The sequence below is a fragment of the Lipotes vexillifer genome, unplaced genomic scaffold (genome assembly GCF_000442215.2).
Source record: "Lipotes vexillifer unplaced genomic scaffold, Lipotes_vexillifer_v1.1 scaffold382, whole genome shotgun sequence".
Lineage (NCBI taxonomy): Eukaryota > Metazoa > Chordata > Mammalia > Artiodactyla > Lipotidae > Lipotes > Lipotes vexillifer.
The window spans coordinates 6,580,025-6,603,892 of record NW_006780611.1 but is presented as its reverse complement, the minus strand read 5'-3'; the positions used below and the strand labels follow the sequence as shown (position 1 = coordinate 6,603,892).

At 50.5% G+C, this 23,868-nt stretch overlaps 2 protein-coding genes across 3 annotated transcripts in view; both read right to left on the bottom strand.

Moving 5' to 3' along the window:
- Nucleotides 1–8,497, bottom strand: part of ARFGAP3 (ARF GTPase activating protein 3) — a 50,795-nt gene extending 42,298 nt beyond the window's left edge. For both annotated transcript variants that reach the window (XM_007453941.1, XM_007453942.1), the window contains exons 1-2: nt 8,429–8,497; nt 1,542–1,660 (exon numbers count right to left, since the gene is read on the bottom strand). In XM_007453941.1, coding sequence (XP_007454003.1) covers nt 1,542–1,660; nt 8,429–8,497 — 188 coding nt within the window. The remainder of the gene's footprint in view (nt 1–1,541; nt 1,661–8,428) is intronic.
- Nucleotides 8,498–18,675: 10,178 nt separating this feature from the next.
- The window catches only part of PACSIN2 (protein kinase C and casein kinase substrate in neurons 2), a 41,061-nt gene continuing 35,868 nt past the window's right edge, over nt 18,676–23,868 (bottom strand). Inside the window, exon 10 of the mRNA XM_007453940.1 lies at nt 18,676–20,470. Coding sequence (XP_007454002.1) covers nt 20,358–20,470 — 113 coding nt within the window. The 3' untranslated portion in view covers nt 18,676–20,357. The remainder of the gene's footprint in view (nt 20,471–23,868) is intronic.

Sequence of the window (23,868 nt, the reverse complement as noted above, 5' to 3'; positions counted from 1 at the left end):
GGAAAGAGTACATGAAGAATAAACTTGCCCTGGCAACCAAATCCCTCCACATTTCAAAAAGAGACAAGGTCAGGAGAGTGTATTAAAAATATCCTGGGTCCAGCATCTAAGAAAAAAGAAAAGAAGACAGGAAACTGATAGATATTCTGGAAGTAGTAAGAACACCCAAGAGACTTCCCTTTTCTAGATCATGACCTATGGAGTTCTATGGCTAGAACATTTAGCCCATGTTGCTTTGATAAACTGATTTCTGAAAAAAAGAACTCAGGAAAGTACATAAAGTTTTCTTCAGTTAGTTCATTAAAAAGAAAGTTACGGGGACTTCCCTGGTGGCACAGTGGTTAAGAATCTGCCTGCCAATGCAGGGGACACGGGTTCGAGCCCCGGTCCGGGAAGATCCCACATGCCGCGGAGCAACTAAGCCCGTGCGCCACAACTACTGAGCCTGCGCTCTAGAGCCCGCGAGTCACAACTACTGAGCCTGTGCACCTAGAGCCCGTGCTCCGCAACAAGACAAGCCACTGCAACGAGAAGCCCGCAAGCCGCAACGAAGACCCAATGCAGCCAAAAATAAATAAATAAATGTTTTAAAAAAAAGAAAGTTATGTTGTTATTATTACTGTACAGTTTTTGTGCCAGGATACAAAATATCTCGTTACAAATTATCACAGATTTTTACCCTACAGGAACAAATGCTCTTTATGGTAATCACACTGTAGTATCAGTATTCCTTAAGTCATAATATAAAATAAAACTGCTTGCCATGATTTCAAACAGCCTGCCTGCCTAGCTGGCTCCTTCCCTGGAAAAAGAACTGGCAGGGAAACAGGTGAGCTGACCTGGGGAGGCCAGCCATACAGAGATCTGAGCCACGACTGCTCAGGGGTGCCCCTGCACTTCCAGCCTCCTACTGGACTGTGGGACTGTGTCCAGAGGGGGCATCTTTCTCTGATGGCCACAAAGGCCCCAGAGAGGCTACTACCAAGAGGTCAGAGCAGAGATAGGGACTAGCCAGAGGGGCCCAGGCAGCCCACGTCTTTCACACTGCAAACATTTGAAACTGCCACTAAAATTCATGCAAAAATCATTCCCTCGGGCTCTGCTATAAGTGTCGTTGGAGGCTGAGCTGCCGGATTTTGCTGGGGGCGCAGCCCTGATATGACGAGGGTCTCCCGCCACCTGCAGTGACTCTCCACCTGGAGGAGCGACAGAGACCCCTTCCCCCAGGAGGCGTCAGAGCAAGACTCCTGTGTGCTGCTAATTATCAGAGACAAGAAAGGAAAAGGAGATGCTGCCTCAAGCCTTCTGTTCTGACTGTGGCTTCAACACTGCTTCCTCTCACACCAAGCTCTACAGCACAGCGACCAAGTAGAAAATAATTCCTTTTCCGAGTTTACTCAATTACACAAGATTTAAATCTCCATGACTCATAACCAACCTCTCATTTTACTTGACGTCAAAGCAAACATAAAGGAAAAGGGGAGAGAGACCCACGTAACGAGGTAATCACTCTCACCCCCAGTGAGGAAAGTTCCCCTTACCGAATAAAACTCAGGTGGACACCAAGCGACCGGTGTGACCCCGAGCAGTCGATGCACAGGAACACCCCGTAAGTGATGCTGGCCCAGCTGGGATTCTTGGCACCGCAGTCAAAACACACCTGAAAGAAAATTTCAAAATTCAGTTATTCATCGATTCTTATTAGCCGAATGAGCCATCCTATAGGACAATACAGGATTTGGCTTGAAAGCTGCTTAATCTTTACAATTTAAACTGATTATTAGAGGGAATTCCCTGGCAGTCCAGTGGTTAGGACTCAGCATTTTCACTGCCAGAGCCCAGGTTCAATCCCTGGTGGGGGAACTAAGATCCCACAAGCTGCACAGTATGGCAAAAAATAATAATAATAATAATAAACAAACTGGTTATTAGAAAAATATCTCACCTAGATTTTTTTTAAAACCTCAAATTTCTATTTCTTTTATTATAATAATGTTACTGTATTATATAATTATATGTCAATAGACTATTAATATAATGCATTAATTATATAAGTTATATATTTTTGCATATCTATTATAATAGTACGTAGTATGCGTAGTGAAGAGAACTTAGATGTGTTTATTGTCTCAAATATGACTCATGCATGAAGCATCAACAGGGTTCCTACCACTCACATGAATGAACACTAGACAGGGATGTCCCCTGCTGGAAATGCCCAAGGCCTTACTGTCCGCTGGGCAGTGGCTCTCTACCAAATGTCAGGCGTCTGTGCATATTTCTTCTCTCCCCAGCCAGAGGAAGAGAGCCCCCTGGATGCTCCCCTGGATCCTGCCCTCCAGGTACTCACCCCCTCATGTAATCCCCACCCTCGATTTGCCCAGGAGGCCCGTGTGACCAATGATATGGCAGAAGTGCTGGCGCGTCCCTTCCGGGGTGAGGTCATAAAAGACCCTGGGGCTTCCTTTCTCTCTCTCGCTCTCCCCCTGGATCACTGGCTCTGGGGGACGCCAGGTGCCATGTCTTGAGGACACTGGGTCGCCCAGTGGGGAGAGCCACGTGGAGAGGAACTGAGGCCTTTAGTCCAACAGCCAATGAGGAGCGGAGGCCGGCTGACCACCACGTGAGTGAGCTTGGAGTGGAGGTCCCACCCTTCGGCGACTGCAGCCTCCTAAGAAGCCCTGAGCCTTCCTTCCTCAGCACTGACTAAAGTCAACATTCTTCACCTGATAACAGGAGCACAAACGTACTTTAGGATACAGTGTTTGTCGTGGAAATGAATACTTATGAGTAATTAGAGCCAGGACAACAGGACAGTTAAAAATTCCACAAATAATAGACTTGTTTTGAATTGTTTTCCAGAAACAATAAAACTATATTTTAGCTAACTGAGCCACCCCCAGATTCCTGGCCCTCAGAACCTGTGTGAGACAACTTGTGTTTGTTGTTTTAAGATGCTGAGCTCCGCAACAGATGCTAATAGAGAGAGCTGTTCCTGCGTGAAATGCCGTGTCCTTCATGACCTCTGCCCCCTCCACTCTGTCCAGGTCACTGTTATTACTCAGACACACAGCTCACGTCCAAGGAGTGGGCCCCCTCCTGCACAGCTCGGAGCTCCTGCAGCGTCGGGGGCCCTTCCCTCCCCTTGCCTTCCGCCTGCATCTGCACAGAGCTCGGACGTGGCTAACGCTCAATAAATGTTTTCTGTGTGTTTTTTCATCTCCCACAGAGCCTGAAAAATAGTCATCTACCCATACAAAGCATTCAGGAAATATATGTTAATCAAATGAACAACTTATAAAACTTATTACCGGCTCAAAAATTAGCACCAGCCCCCTCAACACTGAAGTCAAACATTCTTCATCTGATAACAGGACACAAAAGTACTTTAAAATACACAGTGCTTGTCATGGAATTAATATTTGTAATTAATTAACATCAGCACAACAGAGTGGTAAAAATTCCATGAATATGCTTCCCTGGTGGCGCAGTGGTTGAGAGTCCGCCTGCTGATGCAGGGGACGTGGGTTTGTGCCCCGGTCCGGGAGGATCCCACATGCCGCGGAGCGGCTGGGCCCATGAGCCACGACCGCTGAGCCTGAGCGTCTGGAGCCTGTGCTCCGCAACAGGAGAGGCCACAACAGTGAGAGGCCCGTGTACCGCAAAAAAAAAAAAAAAAAAGTTTTTAAAAAGCCCCCATCTTTTAGGTATGCTTTATAGGCAGAGCCACCTATGTGAAGGTTGTCTCAACTAAAACCATCAAGAAAGATCTGGGGACTTCCCTGGCAGTCCAGTGGTTAAGACACCACGCTTCCAATGCAGGGGGGAGCAGTTCAAAGCCTGGTCAGGGAACTAAGATCCCACATACCATGCAGTGTGGCCAAAAACAAAACAAAACAAAACAAAACGAGGAAAGCAAGCTCTGGCTTCTGGCCTTTTGAGGACAATACAAGCGTGAAAACACACGTGGATTTTCCAAAGCCCCTCATGGTGACAGGTTCACAATAAGCAGGCAGGAGTAGAGGGGTGACAGCTGACACGAGAGGCACCAGGCATTCACTTCAGTGTTTACTGATTGCCTGCTATGTGCCAGGCACTGTGGCAGAGGCTGAGATATTAAGAAGTGGATGGCGGCACTGACTCCACAAACGCTTGCTGAGTCTCCCCATCTCCCCCTACCCCCCGCCCTGGACAGGCCACTGAAGTGGGAGTAAAGGACACGGAAATGAAGATGCCCTGTGGTAACAGCCATGAGAGTAAGGAATGCCCACCCCTGGGATGCCAAACAGTGGGTCCGACTCTGCCAAAGGTGCCGGCCCTCTGCAAGAGGCCACTGTGATCCCTCACTCACTTAGCTAACAGCTGTCACTATCAGTACGCCCCCGGCACACACAGAGTGCACGTACAAAGGTGGCCCGGGAAGAGTCAGCCCGCATGGAGCCCACAGTCTAGCAGTCCCAGCGGGCAAGGCAACTAGTTATAATGTTGAACCTTAGTAAGCAAGGACAGGATGCAAAAAGTTTTCTAGACAGGGTCCAAGTGGCATGTGGGATGTCAAGAATAGAGTCTAAAAGGGCAGAAGGGGCAAAAGCCTGTGCAGGAAATGGCCCTGTTCAGGGACATGACCCAGAGGTTGGGGGCACACAGCCCAGAGCAGGCAAGTCTGAGAATCACTCCCAAGGTGGTCGCAAGGCTGGTTATACGAAAAGACAGCAGCGGGGTTTCTAACAAGTGGCCTCAGAATCCTCCTGACCCACCAACTAAGATGAGGAATGCAGGCCTCTCGCCTTCCGAGATGGCCCACACTCTTGTCTGGAGTGTGTTTCTCCCAAGGCCATTCTCGCCTTTTGAGACAGACCACATTCAGTCTACAGAATATATATCTCTCTAAGTAAATCCATTTCTGGACTCCCCTGGTGGTGCAGTAGTTAAGAATCCATTCCACAATGCAGGAGACACGGATTCGAGCCCTGGTCCGGGAAGATCCCACATGCCGTGGAGCAACTAAGCCCATGCGCCACAGCTACTGAGCCTGCGTGCTAGAGCCCATGAGCCACAACTACTAAGCCCACATGCCACAACTACTGAAGCCCGCGTGCCTAGAGCCCGTGCTCTGCAACAATAGAAACCACCGCAATGGGAAGCCCATGCACCGCTCGCCACAACTAGAGAAAACCCGCACGCAGCAAAGGAAGACCCGAGGCAGCCAAAAATAAATAAATAAATAAATAATCCTTCTTTCTCCTGAAAAAAAAAAAAAAAGATGAGGAATTGCAGAATGCAGCTCTGTGAGGGCTGGGGCCTTGTTCACCTGAGCTGAGTGCTGAGCACTGAGCCTGGCACAAAGCAGGCACCAAATGCAAATACAGGTGGTGGAAGAGCTCACGAGCCGAGACTGGGCCCTGTGGGATCTGAGGTCAGAGGGCAGTTCGAAATCCAAGTCTGACTCTCTGTTGGAGCAGGGACTCCATTTTGTTTTGATGGGCAATCCTAAACCAAAGTGGAGATATGGTTTTCGAAGCAGAATATCAGTTCTTATGGTGATAAAAAGTAGTTCTGGACGAACAATTTGTTTTGCTACATGGTGAGAATAATTACTATAGAAATCACAGCTAATATTGAGTGTTTGCTCCATGTCAGGCACTGTTGTTGGCCAACGGAATCTTGATAACAACCCTATAAGAAGGTACTGTTCTTATGCCCATCTGGGCCAGCTTCCGGGCCTGTGTGTGATCGATGCAGTCACACAGGACACTGCACACAGAAGCGCCCATGGGTGGTTAATGCTCTGCTGTCTCATCTTGAAATTCTTAGTACTTTTGAAACAAGGGCCCTGCATGTTCACTTTGCACATTTCAAGTTCCCTGCAGAGTATATAGCGCCAGTTTTCATCCCCGTGTTAGAGAAAACTAAGGAAACATGAAGTTAAGTGTCACAGCTTTAAGACGTGGTATCACAGAGACTGGACTCCGGGCAGTCTGCCCCAGAGCGCACTCGTCACCCCTTCACTACACTGCCTCTTACCCCGCCAGGCAGCCCTTTATCTGTCCTCCAGGCACTAGATAGACCATCTGCTTCCTGAAGGCAGGAGCCTGTCTCTTTTTCCATCAGTACATCCTCAGTGCTCTGCAGTGCCTGGCATGCTGCAGGTGCTTAACCGATATTTGCTGAATAACTCAAACAATCAATATAACACCAAGGGAACAGCAGAGACAAGGGAGAGAGACTAGAAAACTGACCCTTTGAGTTAAAACCTTTGATCCAGAGTAAAGATCCATCACACATGACAGGGAGAATTGGACACCACATTCTAAAAGTAAACCGAGGTGTTTTTCTTTAAGTACTCTCCTGTCTTGTGTGTCTTAGAGCTCTTTTTAACCATCTCATTTTAAAAATGCTTATTAACTCTTCCACATCATTAAAACTAGTTTTCATCTTTGCTTAGGTAATAGTTTCTTATTAACAATCAAATAAAAAGTCTTAATCAAGAAATGTAGCACAGGGCTTCCCTGGTGGCGCAGCAGTTGAGAGTCCGCCTGCCGATGCAGGAGACACGGGTTTGTGCCCCGGTCCAGGAAGATCCCACATACCGCAGAGCGGCTGGGCCCGTGAGCCATGGCCGCTGAGCCTGCGCGTCCTGTGCTCCGCAACGGGAGAGGCCACAACAGTGAGAGGCCCGAGTACCGCAAAAAAAGAAAAAAAAAAAAAAGAAATGTAGCACAATACTGTGGAACACTACCAGAAAATATTTTTGCTCAATGCTTTTATGAATCCTACTACAGAATATAAAATTTTCTACAAGTGTGTTGTTCATAATTAAAATAATAATAACAACAAAAAATTGCTGACATATATCGAGGGTCAGTATATACAGGTACTGCTCTAAGTGCTTTTCTTGGATTTTCTCATTTAATCCTCACAATAACTCTCTGAATTAGATCTAGTTCATGCCTCATTTTCAGATGAGGAAAATAAGGCACAAAGTAGTCAAGTAACCTGCCCAAGGTGACAGGAAGTCCCAGGGTCTGGATAACAATTTACAAGCAAGCCCACACATGTCCCTCAAAAGTGTTCTTGGTATAAAGACACTGACTTCTTATTTAAAAGGGACATCTTTTGATGAATTCAGTCAAAGAGAATATATGTTGGGTTTCTGAGATAAAGCAGACCAAAAAATGTATAGTTTCTACACTGCTAACTGCAGATCCTAATCTGGTCTAGTTTACATCAACCCCTCTTTATAAACAGATTAACCTAAATTTGAAAATCAAGAAAATAGCAAAGAAATCGGCACTGGGGAATTCCTGGAACCTCTTTCCCCTCCTGACTTTCCTACATTCATCAGATATCACCTCCTATAAACTGTTTCCTTGCTCACTTCTCTTAGGCTGTAAAAACATGGGCTCCCCTCCACCTAGACCTAAAACAAAGACATCTAAGTTTTGTAAAACTCTGGGACTTTCTTTCTATGCCATCATGTCATGGCACACAGAGTCCATGCTGACACGACAGCCCTTTGCACTGTCCAGGTTCCACTCTGACCTGTGATCCTCAGCGGAGGGTGTCACTTTAGCCCGATGTGTCACCACAACATCTCCAGCCAGTAGCGAAAAGTTGTAAGAGTCATGGGTGGGGGGAAGGGACAGTCTCTGGAGATGAAAAAAAAAAAAAAAAGGAAAACCCCCATCTCCAAAGAGAGAGACAAAAGGGAAGGAAGGGAAAGGGGTCTGTGGTGGGCTTTCTTAGCAAGAGACAAGAGCGCGAAGCCACTTAGCAGTGACCACTTAGCAGCTTTATCAGACAGGGAAACAGGCTGCCACCAGAGGACACAGCTTTCCTGAGGAGCTTCAGAGGTGAGCGCGGAGGCGGGGAGGGGGCGAGCCGAGCTTCCCCGAGCGCCCAGCGCTACCAGCTGGAGTTTCTGGCCCGGCGCATGCTTCCCGGCTGGGTCACAGGTGGCCTGTGGTCTCCGCCCCCACTCGCAGGAGCCGCGGGTAAGCCCCCTAGCCCTCTCTCGGGCCCCCGAGCTCGCCCCCAGCTCTCTCAGGAACTCGTGTCCACTCCGCCCCCACCAAAAGCTGCCTCCGCCCCCCGTAAGTTCCCCGGCCCGGTGTTAGGAGCCCACAAGTGTCCGCCCCCGGGACCCCCAGATGCTCTCGCCTCCCGCCCCCAGGACTCCCAGGTGCCCGCCCTGCCTCGGACCCTGGGGAGCGCCCCTTACTCCGCCCCTCCCTTGCTGAAGCTGCGGGGCGGCGCACAGTCCGGACCCAGGCGAGGCCCAGCCGCTGCAGCCGCACAGTGCGACGTGTCACAGGCCGGGCCGGCTCCTCCTCCCGCGGCCGCGGCCGCGGCCACTGGCGCCGCAGGGGCCTCCCGTAGGGTCCGGCAGGGATGCCAAGCAAGCCTGAACACGCCCGGCGGCCGTTACCTTGTTGGTGGGCACCGACCGGAGGCGCTTGAAGATGGTCAGGATGTCCTGCTTGCTGGGGTCCCCCATGGTCACCAAAGAAACGAGGCGCAGACGCCCCCGCCAACCGGGAAGGGTAGAGCAGGAGCGGTTGCCGCCTCCGGGAGGTAGACGATGGCCGAAGGGCGGGGCTGCCCGTGACGATCAGACCGGGCCTCTCGATGTCCCCGCCCACTTCCGGAGCGCACGCGCCACTCTCCCGCGCGGCCCTCGCTTAACCGTGCCACTGGCTCCGCCCACTCAGGCCCCGCCCCGGTCCCTACGCAGGAGGCTCGCGCGCCCCCTCCAGGCCTCCGCCGGGCCTCCACTCCCGGCAGTGCGTGGCGAAGCCCGGTCCGGGTCGGGTTTGTGCCTGCGCGCACGGCTGGTCGAGCCACCGCCGCTTCGGCTGACGGACTGCTTCCTCGGCCAAGGTCCTCTCACCTCCTCCCTGTGAGAGCGGCAGAACCTGTCACTCCAAGTGGCACAGGAGGAAACTTGCGGGGCAAGGGCCTCCCCGCCGGCTCCCCACACCCGAGGACTCAGTCCAGGTGCCGGATTTTCGCTAGTCGCCTGAGCCCTGGTGGGAAGCGTCCTATGGCGAAAAGGATCAGTTTGGGTTATGTCAGTGAGAGAGTCAGCAGTTCTCCTGAGGCAAAAGGCGCTCAGTCAAAGCTGATGAATATAGACGAGAAAAGAAGCTGGCCCTTTCCTGCCCTTCGGCTGACATTATTAGCTGGAGGGTTTAAAACGCTTGGAGAAAGGTGCCTGTTTTGCGTTAGTGGGTGTGGAGCCACTAGGTGTCACCTGAGGTTCCGCGGGTCAGGGGAAGGATGACAGGTTTTGGAGTCAAATGCAGCACCTTGGCTCCAAGCTCACTCCAGCCAGCTCCTTCCCAGCTCTGTGACCTTGGTCAGATCACGCCTCTAAAGCTGGGTTTGCTCCTCTGTACAGTGGGGTGAGAGATGGGGAATCAGTGCTGAGCAGTATAGGAGAGCAGCTTCCCAGTGAAACCCTGGGAAAGGCTTTGGCAGTGGTCTTTCAACCTGTCTGGTTAGATGCCCTCAGGGAAGTTGGAAGCTCGCAGGGTTGGAACTATTCCAAGGAAGGGAAATGTATTACCTTCCAGAACAGTAAGTTACTTTTACAGTAAGTTTCAGCTGTGACTGAAAGTTCTGCCTTGTATTGAGTCAAAGTATATACATACCGGGCTTCCCTGGTGGCGCAGTGGTTGAGAGTCCACCTACCGATGCAGGGGACACGGGTTCATGCCCCGGTCTGGGGAGATCCCACATGCCACGGAGCGGCTGGGCCCGTGAGCCATGGCCGCTGAGCCTGCGCTTCCGGAGCCTGTGCTCCGCAACGGGAGAGGCCACAGCAGTGAGAGGCCCGCGTACTGGAAAAAAAAAAATTATATATATGTGTGTATATATATATACACACATATATATACACATATCCCTGTACTTTGTGTCCCTAGGTACGGGTTTGACCCTACACAGAATACCTGGCATGTTTATGAGTCCTGTGCTTTCTGATGGGAATGGGAATGATGGTCCCATTTACTATTTGGAGTTGAAATCTTCTTACCAAGTTATATATCAGATTCAGGATATTGTCTACTCCAGTCTTCCGTATAGAAATCCCTGAGAAGAAGAAAAAAAGTGCAATGAAGTGTAGACAGTATCTACACTAGTTGGGGCATAAGGGGACACCCCCCCAAAAAAATACCATTTGTACACCCATCTTTCCCTTTTCTATCATATGCTTAAGCGTTCTTCATAGAACTTATTATCACCTAATGCCATAATGTGTAATACTCCCCTCAACTGAATATACATTTTTTGACATCAGACGTATTGCATCTACCTCTCTATCCCCAGCACCTAGAGCAAAGCCTGGCACATAGTATGCATTCAGTAAGGATCCGTGGAATGGGCTTAGAATATAGAAAGCTGCAAAGAACGTCACTCCTAACATAATAATGAGAAAAGGCTGGATAACCTTTAAAATCATAACTTCTCTTGAGCCCATCAGAGAGCTGAGAGCAAAGCAACCAAGTAAACTGAATTCCAAAGAGAGCCTAGCCTCTCCAAACACACTTGGAACAAAGAGCTCTTTCACCTTTGGCAAAGCACAGGGGAAAGAGGTGGCTGCCGTACAAGTGGGCAAGAGGAAATCAGTTAAAATTTTAATGAATTCTTAGAGGCCAAGCATGGGCTAGCATGTCAATTTGGAATAGCTAGGAGCCTCAGAAACGGGAAGAGTTTACATTCATTCACAAGCTCTTTTCCGTAAACCTCCATCAGAAATCTTTCTTCATGAGAAAGATGGAGACAGAGATCTCTGACATTAGAGAGAAACCCCTTGGTAGGGCAGGCATCCAACTTTTGGGGGATGGGCACAAAACCCCACCTGCTTCCCTTCTCTCTTAGAAAGCAAAAGGAGCAAATTCACTCTCCCTCAGGCTACAAGCAAAGATCCATTGCTGCCAGGAGTAGAAGCAAAATCTAGTAATACCAAATCCTGAAGAGGATAGGAAATCCTCTTGCTCTCAAAGGAGGGTAGGCAGAAATTCATTGCTTCAGATCTCAGCATAATAGAACACAGAAGAGCTTCGAAAGAAGGGCCCAGCCAACAGGCAGGCCCACGTTGCCCTCTGGGTACTGTCCTTGCCATCTGTGTCTTATAGGGATATCCTGGTGTGGCTCTGGCCAAGTGAGACAACATTTAGTTTATTTAGTCCATCCAGTCGGACGGGAGCTTGCTGAAAGCCAAGTGCCACTCTAGGAAAAACCAGACATGCTTACATAGTCATATGATGAATCACGAAGTGAGAATAAGCACAGATCTCATCCTTGCCCTGGTGGACTTTAGTTAGTGCTGAAAAGAAAACAAATTGCTGACTTAAAAAAAAACAACACACACACACACACACACACACACACACACAATGTAAGAGCTGAATTTATTCAGTGTCTTCCTGAGGACTCTAACCCAGGAGACAGCCTTTCAGATAGCCTTGATGTACTATTCCAAAGAGGTGAGGGAGGAGCCAGGATGTATATGAATTTGGGGGAGGGGGAGCTGAAAAAAAACATGTAGTTGAACGTCAAAAGATTACTGGGAATCACAAAAACAGACATCTCAAGTCAATGATTTTAGTGCTTTTCTCTGTATGGGAAGATACAAGAATCTGGGGTTACTGAAATTTTTCCTTAGTTGTGTATCTTAACTATCTCAGGGCCAGTATCCAAAGGACAGAATGATTCCTGTTTTCCACCATCCTGAATTGCCCTCAGGTACACTGTCAGTGGGTGACTGCAGTGGCTATTGGCTTGATCCTTGTAGAACTGGAATGGCAGGCAACTTACAAAGTGAACACTCTCTCAGACATGCCATTTCTGTACAGGTCAGATACTTTTGAAAATGAGCTCATGGAATCATGAGCAACCTTATCTGCTTTTTTTAAAATTAATTAATTAATTAATTAATTTTGGCTGTGCCGGGTCTTAGTTGCAGCACGTGGGATCTTTAGTTGCGGCCTGCAGGATCTTTTAGTTGCAGCATGCGGGCTTCTTAGTTGTGGCATACATGCGGGATCTAGTTCCCCGACCAGGGATCTGCATTGGGAGCGCGGAGTCTTACCCACTGGGCCACCAGGGAATTCCCAGTCTTATCTGATTTCCACCAATCCATATATGCTCAGGCAGTGCACTTGTTACCAAACTGAACTTGGGTCTGCTTGCCCGCTGCACAAGCCCCTTGATTGATTTTTTAAAAATAGAAATTTAGGACTTCCCTGGTGGTGCAGTGGTTAAGAATCTGCCTGCCAATGCAGGGGACACGGATCTGAGCCCTGGTCCGGGAAGATCCCACGTGCCGCAGAGCAACTAAGCCCATGCGCAACAACTACTGAGCCTGTGCTCTAGAGCCCATGAGCCACAACTACTGAAGCCCGCAGGCCTCGAGCCTGTGCTCCACAACAAGAGAAGCCATTGTGACAAGAAGCCCGTGCACTGCAACGAAGAGTAGCCCCCACTCGCCACAACTAGAGAAAGCCTGCGCACAGCAACGAAGACCCAACTCAGCCAAAAATAAAATAAATTTATTTAAAAAAAAAAAATTTAAGCTGATGCCATTACCTCCTTTAATGGGATAAAAGATTTAGAATCCTCATTACTGTGACATTTGCAACATTACAATATTATAAAAAATAATTGGATAGTGAAATGAAAAATTATGTTTACACAAATCCTGTACTTGAATGTTTACAACACATTTATTTGTAATCAAAAACTAGAAACAACCCAAATATCCTTCACTTGGACTAACAAACCATGATAAATTCATTCAATGTAAACTACCCACAATAAGTAGTAACAAACTGATCCATGAAACCACGTGGATGGATCTCAGACGAATTATGTGAAGTGAAAGATAAGACAATTTCAAAAAGCTACATGTTGTATGATTCCATTCATATGACATTCTGGAAAAGGCAAAACTATGGAAACAAGACAGATCAGTGGTTTCCAGGGGCTGGAAATACAAGGAGGGGTTGATTACAGAGGACCAGGCAGAAATCTGGAGAGTGAGGGGACAGTTCTATATCTTGTTTGTGGTGGTGGTTACATGACGTATGCGCATTTGCCAACTTATACACTAAACAGGGTGCATTTTACTGTATGTAAATTATACCTTAAAAAATAAAAAAAGATGGGAAACAAAGACGTGCTCAGCAATATGAGACTTCTAACACATGGAATGTCATGCAGCCATTAAACATTTTTAGTGGAAGCATATTTAGGGACAGGAGAAAATGCTCGTGATCAAATATTAAGAGAATGAAGCAGGGTACCAAACTACGTTTAGAGTATGATCCCAATTTTGTAAAAAACACACACATTAATGATAAGGACAATGAAACATGGGCACATGTGTATGTGTAGAAAAAAGACTAGAAAAAATGCACCAGAATGTCAGCAGTATTACCTCTGGATGTTGGGACTTTAATGTTTTTCTGAATACTTTTGCTTAGTTTCCAAGTTTTCATCTGAACCTTTGTTCCTCTTACAACTACAGAGTGGTCATTAACATTGTTATTTGAAAACTATTATAGAGGGGCAGGAGCAGCCTGGCTAATCTTGACCAGGAAGTGGCCAATGAGCTGCACACAGTTCGCTTGCAGTCAGTTTCACCTTGTTGATCAAATGCCATCCGGCTCGGGGCTGTTTGTTCTCAGACCTCTTGGCCAGGCACTCGGGTTTCTGTGGCCTTTGGTTGCCATGCTGCACATCAGGGCTTTAGCCTGCTGACAGGCGGTGTTAGTTATCCTTTCCTCAGACAGTGATGTTATTTATGCAGTTCATTTGTTCATCTGTTCCTTCCTTCATTTCCTAGCCTTTTCCACAGAGGATTTGAAGAGGTCTAAAACAGTCCAATCTGAGTTTTACTGGGTGATCCAAAATTGATTTCATTTTTTCTTTTCAATTTCGCTCCAAAGCACTGGGGCTAGAGAGAAGATTAAGGTGCAGTGTCTGCACCAAGGAGCTTGCTGTTTAAGCAAGAAGATGTGCCAGTAGTGGCACTGAGGTGCTCCAGAGCACGGAGGAGGGCCTTTCAGGTCCGGGGCCTCAGAAATGGGGTAACTCCCATTCTGGTAGGTATGTTAATGAGCGCCACTGGGGGCAGGCACATCCTCGCCCTCTGAGGCAGGCGACCTCGTTGTCCAACAGCACAGCCTAGTGGGCAGGGACTGCACTGCACTACCCACGTCTGAACCTAGCTAGCTTGGCTGTATGGTATGGTACCTTGGGCAAGTTACCTAACCTCTCTGTGCCTCAGGTTCCTTACCTATAGAAATAGGAATAATAATATTTACCTAGTTCATAGGGCTGCTTTGTTAAATATTAATAAATGTTAAAGAGTTTAGAACAGGGTCTGGCACAGAGTGAAATACAAATGTTTACTATTATTGCCATTTTATAGATGAGCAAACCAAGCCTCGGAGAAATTAAGTCTTTTGCTCAAGGTAACATAGCTAAGTGAGGCCCCACAATTGGAGCCAAGTTTGAGTGCAGAGAATATGACCTCACAGCCCATGCTCTCAACCACTGGCTTCATTTTTACACCTTTGTAAGACTCATTAATTTTCAGAGAAGAAAAAAATATTTTGTCGGATTTTGGTGTGGAAAACCCAGACTTCTTCTGTACGGTTTCAGAGATGGATGAATATATGGCTTGGATGAAGCATTCACGCCCAGCCTCTGGCTGGGGAGGATCCGGAGTCTCCATCTGGGGTCTGCATACTTTGGTTATTATTGGCTTGAGTTAGGATGGTGTTTGGGAGTGAGACCATTTTCACAACAAGGTGCCTCATATTTGTGTGTTTTAACAAGCACTTTCACATTCTTGACCCCAAATGATGATGAAAAATAAAAGATAGGAACCATTTCCCCATTTTCCAGATGAGGAAACTGAGGGTCAGGGACACAAGGTGCCCATCCGACCCTCATGAGGCACCTCTCCCTCTACTAGGTGGCTGCCTCCTAACCCTCCCTGCCCCTTGCCAGGGATGGGAGTCACATTGGCCTGTGTCCCTTGCTCCCTGGGCTCTCTTTGTCCATACCGTGCCAACCTCCTCGGCCCAGACTGTGGTTGATCAGTCTCTGGGTTCCCAGAGCTGGGTTAGGAGCATCTGCTGGTTGTATGAACAAATCAAGGAGGACACGGAATTGCTGGTACTTTGAGCAGCTCTGACTTGCTCAGAGGGTGGTCCTGGGTCAGCGTCAGCTGGGGACTTGTTAGATGTGCAAGCCCTGGGCCTCACCCCCCAACCTGGTGACTCAGAAACTCTGGAATGCGGCCCAGCAAGCTGGGTTGTAACAAAGCCCTCTAGATGTTTGAGAACCAGCAGTTTAGACAACAGCATCTGCTGTTTGGAGTTGGGCATCGGAGTTCAAACCCCACCTCTACCCTGACTTGCTGTGTGGCCCAATGTAAGTCACTCAAGCTCTCTCGTTTGTTTCCTCATCTATAAAGTGGTGCTCATACATCGTGAGGATATTTCTATGATCCTTTGCAGGGAAAGGTGCTCAGCATAGGGCCTGGCATGTAGCTGATACATGTTTAGCCCAAGGCTGGTTGGAAACAGCAGGCTGAGAAGCTGCCTGTCCCCCAAGAGTGCCGGGGTCAGCCTGGCTCCTCTGACCCTGTGCTTGGCAGTGGCCCTGCCTGGTGGGGCATGAGCCTCATACCTCAACCTGGGTCTGTCCTTCCCCGGGCAGCAGAGTTGCTTCTATCCTGGGCCCAGGCCTCTCCACCAGGGGGCCCCAGGTCTGTCCATTGAGGCGCTGTGGCCCGGCCCTTCTGCTCGCTCCCTCCAGAGACCATAGAGGTCCAGCCCAGAGGTCACTGCAGGCCCGTCTAAGGGAAAACTAAGGCCCGGAAAGGGGCACACACCTCCTGCCGGTGTCTGGGCAGGGGCGCAGTGAGGCGCAGAGAGGGCAGCTGCCACCCTGGAGAGAGCTGGGGCTGTGAGAAGGGGTGGGGGGACGAGAGGCAGTTTCCAGGACACCTTGAGAGCAGGGCCCCGACCTGGCAAGTTCTCCCGCTTCTGGACACCCAGCTCAGAGAGGCTCAGGCCCCTGCTTGGGCTTCAGGGCCCACAGGGGTGGAGGTCCCCCCAGTCTGCCCACAGCCCAGCCTGACCTCCACCCAGGCGGGGACACTTCCCGCTGGAAGTGGGGGAAACAGCTCAAGGACCCCATAGTGCCCACCCCTTAGGGTCTTGGAGCCGGGATGGGAGGCCCTGTTTGTCCAAATTTCCTGAGACTTGTAGGCTGACCTCCAGAATCCACCACGCACACTCAGGAGACTCTCCTGCCCCCTCCTCTCTGGCCACTGCGGCCAGTATCACAGTGACTCCGTCTCTCCCTGATCTCTGGAGTCCCCTGAAGGCAAACATGGGCCCTTCCTCATGTCTGTCCTGGCACCACCGAGTCTTGCACACAGTAGGTGCTCAAGAACTGCTTGATGAATGAATACAACCCAGGAACAGAAAATAGGGAGGGAGGAGGCAACTGCCTGCCAGGAGGGGCTACTCGGGGTCAGACCTGGCTCAGCTACTCCAGCCACTTGCTCTGTGGCCACAGGCGCGTCACTCCTGACCCTCACTTGGCCTGTTTCCCCAGGAATGAGGGGCCCCTCAGCTTCCCACACCCCTATCCCATGGATGGCAAGCGGCCCCCCAAGCCTGCCCCCTAGGACTTGAGGCATTGGCACAGCCCAGATCCACAGGCCACCCAGAGAAGGCCAGGCCAGGCAAGGGGACTGGCCTGCCTGTGTTTAGGTGGAGAAGGGCCCTGCAGGGAAGCCTGGGACACCGAGGCCAGCCCTGTCCTCCATCTGCAGGGACTCCAGAAGACCCAGTGTTTTAGCTCGTACTGTGGCAGCATCAGATCCCTGCCCATGTCACTAGGCCAGAGGTCACTTGCCCTCTGGGCATTACTGGGGGGTGTGGAGAGGAGGAAATACCCCCACCGTGCCCCGCTGAGGGAAGTGGGGTGGGCTGCTGAGGGCCCTGGGGACCCCTGCGGGTGGTGTGGATGCAGCAGTGTTCCAGGGGGAGAAGGGGTAGCTTGGCCCAGGCAGTGGCTATGGGGGTGGGGAAGGACAGAGAGGCAAAGAGGGCTCAGTGGCCCAGCATGGAGGGCGTGGGAGGGGCAGCCAAGGATGCCAGAGGGTCCTGACCGGGGACCAGGCATAATCATGGCAAAAGTTATCATCTCCTGAGCACCTGTGGCCTTTCACCCCTTTACCCTAACCCCCACCCGGGAGGCAGGTATCACTCTTGCCTGAGAAGATGAGGCCCAGGAGCGAGTTAAGGCTTCCAGGCTCACCCCGAGGGCCGGGCTGGGAGAGGGCAGGTGGGCAGTGTGGGCCCTTCAGGCTTCCTCGCAGGAGCTCTGAGGATACAGGAAGCTGAGCAAAGGGCCTCGCCGAGCAGCGGCTGTTTCGGCCTGACTTTTGAGGGTTCCTCCTGCTTACCCACCTTGTTCTTTATCCGCCAGTGGAGGAAGCGAGGACGGGCTTGCCCTCGAGAGTCCTGCAGATGTGCGTTTGAATCACGGTTCTGTCACAGGACCTTGGGCAAGTCACTGGACTTGAGTTTCCAGACCTTCTGTGTCTTCTGCAAAGTGGGGTGACTCCAGCCTCCCCCATGCGCTGGCATCACAGTACATGAGCTCACCAAAAGCCCAGGACTGGCTGGCCCAGCAGGCCCAGCTCAGGAGACGGGACTGGGTGCCTGCTCTGACCCCTCCCTTCTGCTCTGGCCCAGCTTGTCTCTCGGAGGAGCCTGGGGCTGGCGAGGCAGAAGCTGGTGACTGCCCTGGGCAGCGGGCAGCTGCGATGGGCTCCAGCTTCTCCTCAGAAGTGGAGAGCAGGGGCCCCATCACCATCAGACCAGGTGGCAGATGACAGATTCATCCTTGGCCCTTAATGAGCTGGCAAAGTTTAACACTGCCGTGGTGGCTACCCCCTCACTCCTGCACCCCTGTGAGGGCCTCGTGCCCAGATGGGGCGCTTCTCTGGCAGCCTGACTGACATTAGTGAGGCCAGGAGCCCTCACATCTCTCCTTTCCCGCTTTGCCCTGGCCTCCTTTCGACTCAGGTCACCCCCGAGGGTGAGGGTGGAGGGCTCTTCAGGGATTTTACTTGGTGCCACAGACCAGCGGGGACTCCTTGGGTGAGTCTGGCTCTTGGAGCCTCTGCTTCTTTCTCTGTAAAATGGAAACGGGGAGACTCATCTCACTCACAGCGTGTTTGGAGATGGGCATGTTCTTTGCAGATAAGTAGAGAGGGCTCAGTGCACAGTGGGTGCTCAGGAAATACGTTCAAGGAAGCTCGGGTGATGAGTGGTCTCTGGTCTGGTCCTGCTATTTGGGCCTTGGGGAGTGGGTAGGGAGGCGCCAGTCTGCTGCCCACACAGGGGGAGCCTAGGCCACACAGCGGCAGGTTTGGGGGAGAGAAGAACTGGAAGGGGCTCCAGTGCCTCAACCCCCCAACCTCTAGCTTGGCAGGGGCAGTGGGACAGGGACACGGCCCCCTGGGCAGTGGTCTTGTACCTGGGATCTTGCCTGGCTCCAGAGCTGGTGCATAAATGCCAGTCAAGACACGTCCACCAGCTGATGAGAGCATGAGGTACACACACAGCACAGAGACTGTCATACTCACGAGATCAACTGTTTATTGATTGTTTTTTCTAAAATACTATGCGTTTAAAGAAACACCTAAACTGAAAAGACGTGACAATTTTTGGTACATCTGTAGCAAAGGAATGAGGATTTCTGCTGGTAAGTGTTCATGACAGACAGACACACATCCATTTTCCAAGCAAGACATCAAGCTCACTGGAAACATTGAATAAAATGCATAGCTTATGATGGCAGCAGCCATTTCTCCAATGTCTGAGTTACACAAAATAAAGGTTATCCCTCCCTCCCCTGCCCCATGATTACAGTGTAGCTTCCTGCCCCAGCACGCCTGCTCCCTGATGACTAAGGATGCTGAGAAGAGACCCTTGTGCTGGGGGGTGAGACCCAGCTTTTGTTTGCTCACGAGGAATACAGATGACAGTGAAATCTTCAACTGCTGGAAAGACACGGGAGGTTTGTACAGTGTTCTGCTACAGAAAGGACTAAGGCTAGTTAGAAGTTGGACCCACAGCTAGCCAGTGAGGACAGACTTCCCTACAGCAGGCTCCACTTCAGAGAGGCCCAGGGCCCGAGCCCGGAGGGTCTCAGCTGACCAGCCAGGCCTGTGCCCAAATGCCACGGTCTTTAAGCAGTTTACAAATTAAACCCGCTGTCAAAAGCTGTTAAATCTCATTAACACAGTAGACGAGCTCTTTAGATTCTCTGAATATCAAATAATATATACAGATATACACCAAGACATGACAGTCTAATATAAAGCATCTTAACTATAGATGCATTCACTTGAAAAGTTAGTCTTCTTATTTTTTAACCTTTCAAACCACTGATAAAATTGTTAATTTGCATGACTGAAGTTTTAAGCACAGAGTGAAAATAGTTTTTAAATATAGTGATTTTAGAGAGTACTACATAAGGTTATTTGCGAAACTCACATTTGGATGCCCCAAATGTGGACAGCATTCACAAAAGGAATCCAACCATGTGTTCCCATCTTTCTACTGCAATCTCTTGTCTCAAACATTGTCTGTCCAAATGAGCTACTGGCTCTCGCAGCTTGCCCCAGGCAGTGGCATGGTTGATTAACAGTACGACATGGAAATAGAGATATTTCCTTAAGACTGGTGTACATCCATCTATGCCATAATTTAAGTATAAATGAATGGAAGAACATGTATATAAAAAAGTAACTGTACACAGCCTTTAAATTAAAAACCTCAAAGTCCTCCCTCAGAAAATGGCATGTAAGTTTGTTCATCTAAGTTGCAGGTGATGGGACTCATCAGAGAAAGTAATCAGTGGAACCAGAATCAGTGTAACTCACCATTACCATGGACTTGGAGGAGAGAAGGAAAGACAAGGTCAAGAATACACAGATCCATGATAAGCCAACACACAGCGAGTTGGGGAGCGGGGGCAGGGGAGGGTCCCGGCGATTTCTGTTATACTGCATCTTCCTGTGCTCAGATCTCTCCATTTGCACTGTGGAAAGGGTGCCGAGTCCCATGTAAAATGACCACTTGTCTGCCTTCGAGAGACACCATGAAGCCAAGAGCAATGGAACCATCATCTTTTGCAGGAAAAGGAGCGGATGCCCACACAGCTGGCTGGAGGTACCAGAGCCCGGGGCCAATGGCTAACAGAGCCCCTGGGACCTCCACCTCCACCCCTCCGCCAGCCAGCCCACCAGCCCGTCACTGGATCGCCTCGACGTAATTCGCTGGGTACAGGCCAACCTGTCCGTTGTCCAAGCGTCCCTTGCACCAGCCCTGCTCATCCTCATCCTCTATCTTGGTCAGCTCATCCCCTGCAAGACAAAAAGGAAGCAGTCTTGGTGACCACAGGGTCAGAGAATCACCCTCATGTTTTAGCCCCCACCCTGGGCCCACAGAGGGTCCCTAACTTGGGTGGGAGGGGCAGGCATTCTCCTGGGGGCAACGTGGCCCGAGGGCCTGGCTCTTTATCAAGTTGCATCGGAGGTTTCGGGTTTAGTCATGGGGGCCTCTGAGAGATCTAAAGACTCAGGTCTTTCACACAGTGATCCTAAAGCAAGCCGTTCTCAGTTGCCAGTGGGGCTCCCACAGAGACTGCAGAATTAAACGCTGCCGGACTTTTGCCTCCCTGACTGTCCCAGGCCAGGTCAGAGGAATCCTTCCCTCACAGCCCTGTACTGCCATCCTCCCTCCCCTGGGCCCTGGCCCGCCTGATCTTCTTGTACCTCCTCCAGCACTTGTTGCCATGGTCTTGGTGTCTTCATGTAATGTGTGTCTAGACTGCAGGCTGTGGGAGCGTTGGGGACCCATTATTCTATCCCCAGCAGCTAGCTCAGAACATTTGTCCTCTGACTTAAGGAAATCAACCCCTCCCAACACTGAGAGTGTTGGCACGGTTCTGGAATCTCCCCATGGCTCTGTGTTAGTGCAGTTTGATTTATCTTTTGTTTGTTCAAGGATGAAGGGACCTCTACATCACACCAAGGCCCTGGGTGGTGAAGGAGATACAGACATGAGACAGGGACAGATGGAGCCCTGGTCCCTCAAGGAGACAGGCCAGGGGACAAGGACCAAAGGTGTGGTCAGGGCTGAGGTGGAGGGAGGTCCAGGCCTGGCATTTTCCTGTTCAGGACAGACAGAGCAGCCCAGACCAGAGGACAGGAAGGAGCTCTGGCTGGTGACCACCCTGCAGAGATGGCTGTGGGAACTGGCAGAAGACAGGCCAGCTGAGGCCTGTCCTTATTGTTCAGTTTGCAGCTTTGTATTTCTTGTTGGCATTTTGGTCCATTTTTCAGGCTCAGTTGCATTTTTTTTCCTCAGGCAATTAAGCCTTGTTTAGCAACATTTCCCTGACTCCTTATTTTGTGTAGCAGCGATACTGACCCAGATGCCTGGGGGGCCAATACCGGGGCTGCTGGGAGACCCGGCCAAGGCCCCGTCCCTGGAGCTTAGTTGCCTCATCTGTGCACCGGGGGAAGGGGTGGGGGGGCGCTGTGAGGACTAAATGTTAAAACACAAAAGGGCCCTGGGTCCACGTAGCGAGCACTTGGTAAACGGGGGCTGCCGTTACTCCCATGAGCGAGATGGTTCTTCTGCCCGCTGCTGTGCACCCGACCCGCTGCTGTCAGCACCCGTGCTCATGCGTCTGGCTTGGCAACAACAGGAGCGAATGCAGCGGGCCGAGGCGTGGTGTGCCGAGCGGTAAACCTCATCTTCGCCCACCCCCAGGTGCCCCCGTGGGCCCCTGGCAGGGCCGACACTGACGACTGGTGTTTCTCCCATCAGACCCTGATGAGCGAGGCTGCCCGGAGCTGAAGGGGCACCAGCTCTATTATGCTGTCACGTGGTGAAAAGTGCACCAAGTGAAGACTCTGCAGGCTCCCAAGGCCCAGAGAAGTGGAGCGCGGCCAGCGCGTGCTTAGGACAGAGGAAGCAGTATGGGCCGGGAACTAATGTCACGTTGGGGAAAAGAAAAATAACACAGAAAACAGACGAAACTAATAGGAACCTTCCAAGTTGTGAAAATGTAAACCGGTGACTAGAAACATTCATTTCAGTTTGCTTTTGGTAATTCACTGGGAACAGAAGGAAACATTTTAAATCTATAAAACTGCTGACTAATCCAATAGGTAAAATTTAGAGGGAATTCCCTGGCAGTCCAGTGGTTAGGACTTGGCGCTTTCACTGCCGGGGACCAGGTTCAATCCCTGGTCAGGGAACTAAGATCCCACAAGCTGTACAGCGGGGCCAAATGAGAAAAAAAAAGATTTAGAAAGAATGAGAAATTAAAAATCAATCAATCAACAAACAAAGCAGGGGGGAAACAACCCCAACCAAAGATGTCAGAAAACTCGAGGTAATTCCCTGGTGGTCCAGGGGTTGGGACTACCCTTCCACTACAGGGGGTGCGGGTTTGATCCCTGATCAGGGAACTAAGATCCCGCAAGCTTCAAGGCACACACCCCCACCCCGCCAAAAAAAAAGAAAAGAAAAGAAAACTCAACAAAGGTGTTTAGAGACACGTAAGAGGGGCTTCCCTGGTGGCGCCGTGGTTGAGAGTCCGCCTGCTGATGCAGGGGACACGGGTTCGTGGCCCCGGCCCGGAAGATCCCACATGCCGCGGAGCATCTAGGCCCATGAGCCATGGCCGCTAAGCCTGCGCGTCCAGAGCCTGTGCTCCACAATGGGAGAGGCCACAACAGTGAGAGGCCCGCGTACCGCAAAAAACAAAAAAAACAAAAAAAACAGACACGTAAGAACTTTCTACATCCAGGGCTTCCCTGGTGGCGCAGTGGTTAAGAGTCTGCCTGCCGATGCAGGGGACACGGGTTCGTGCCCCGGTCCGGGAAGATCCCACATGCCGCAGAACGGCTGGGCCCGTGAGCCATGGCCGCTGGGCCTGTGCGTCCGGAGCCTGTGCTCCTCAACGGGAGAGGCCACAAGAGTGAGAGGCCCGCATACCGCAAAAAAAAAAAAAAAAAAAAAAAAAAAGGACAGGATAGAAAATCTCCACCCACAGAGCTCATACAATCAGGATCCAGACTGGTGTATAAAACTGGGGTTTCAGCTACTGGCAGCAAAGGTGTGTTGGTGCTTGGTGTGCACACAGCATGGCTGCAGGAAGAGTGTGAAAAACACTGCCCCAAGATGAGGCTCTGCAGCCCCACGGACACGCTGCCTGCTATTCTGGTGTCTGGGCTCCTCTGCCAGCTGTGGGCCTCTGGAGAAAGGCTTCCCTTGGGGACCCATAGGGCAGCTGCTTCCAGGGGGCCTGGTGATCAGCATCTCCTGTGCACAGGCCTTAGGCCTGCTGGGGCAGCATCTTGGGCAAAGGCACATGGGCACCTCGCTGTCTTCTAAGCTTTGGTGTTGAGCATCTGATACCTTTTTTTTAAAATTTTTATTTATTTTAATTATTTATTTATTTTTGGCTGCGTTGGGTCTTCCTTGCTGCGTGTGTGCCTTCTCTAGCTGCGGAGAGCGGGGGCTATTCTTCACTGCGGTGTGTGGGCTTCTCATTGCGGTGGCTTCTCTTGTTGCGGAGCATGGGCTCTAGGCAAGTGGGCTTCTGTAGTTGTGGCGCGTGGGCTTAGTTGATCCACAACATGTGGGATCTTCCCGGACCAGGGCTTGAACCCTTGTCCCCTGCATTGGCAGGCAGATTCTCAACCACTGCGCCACCAGGGAAGCCCCATCTGCTGCTTTTAAAATG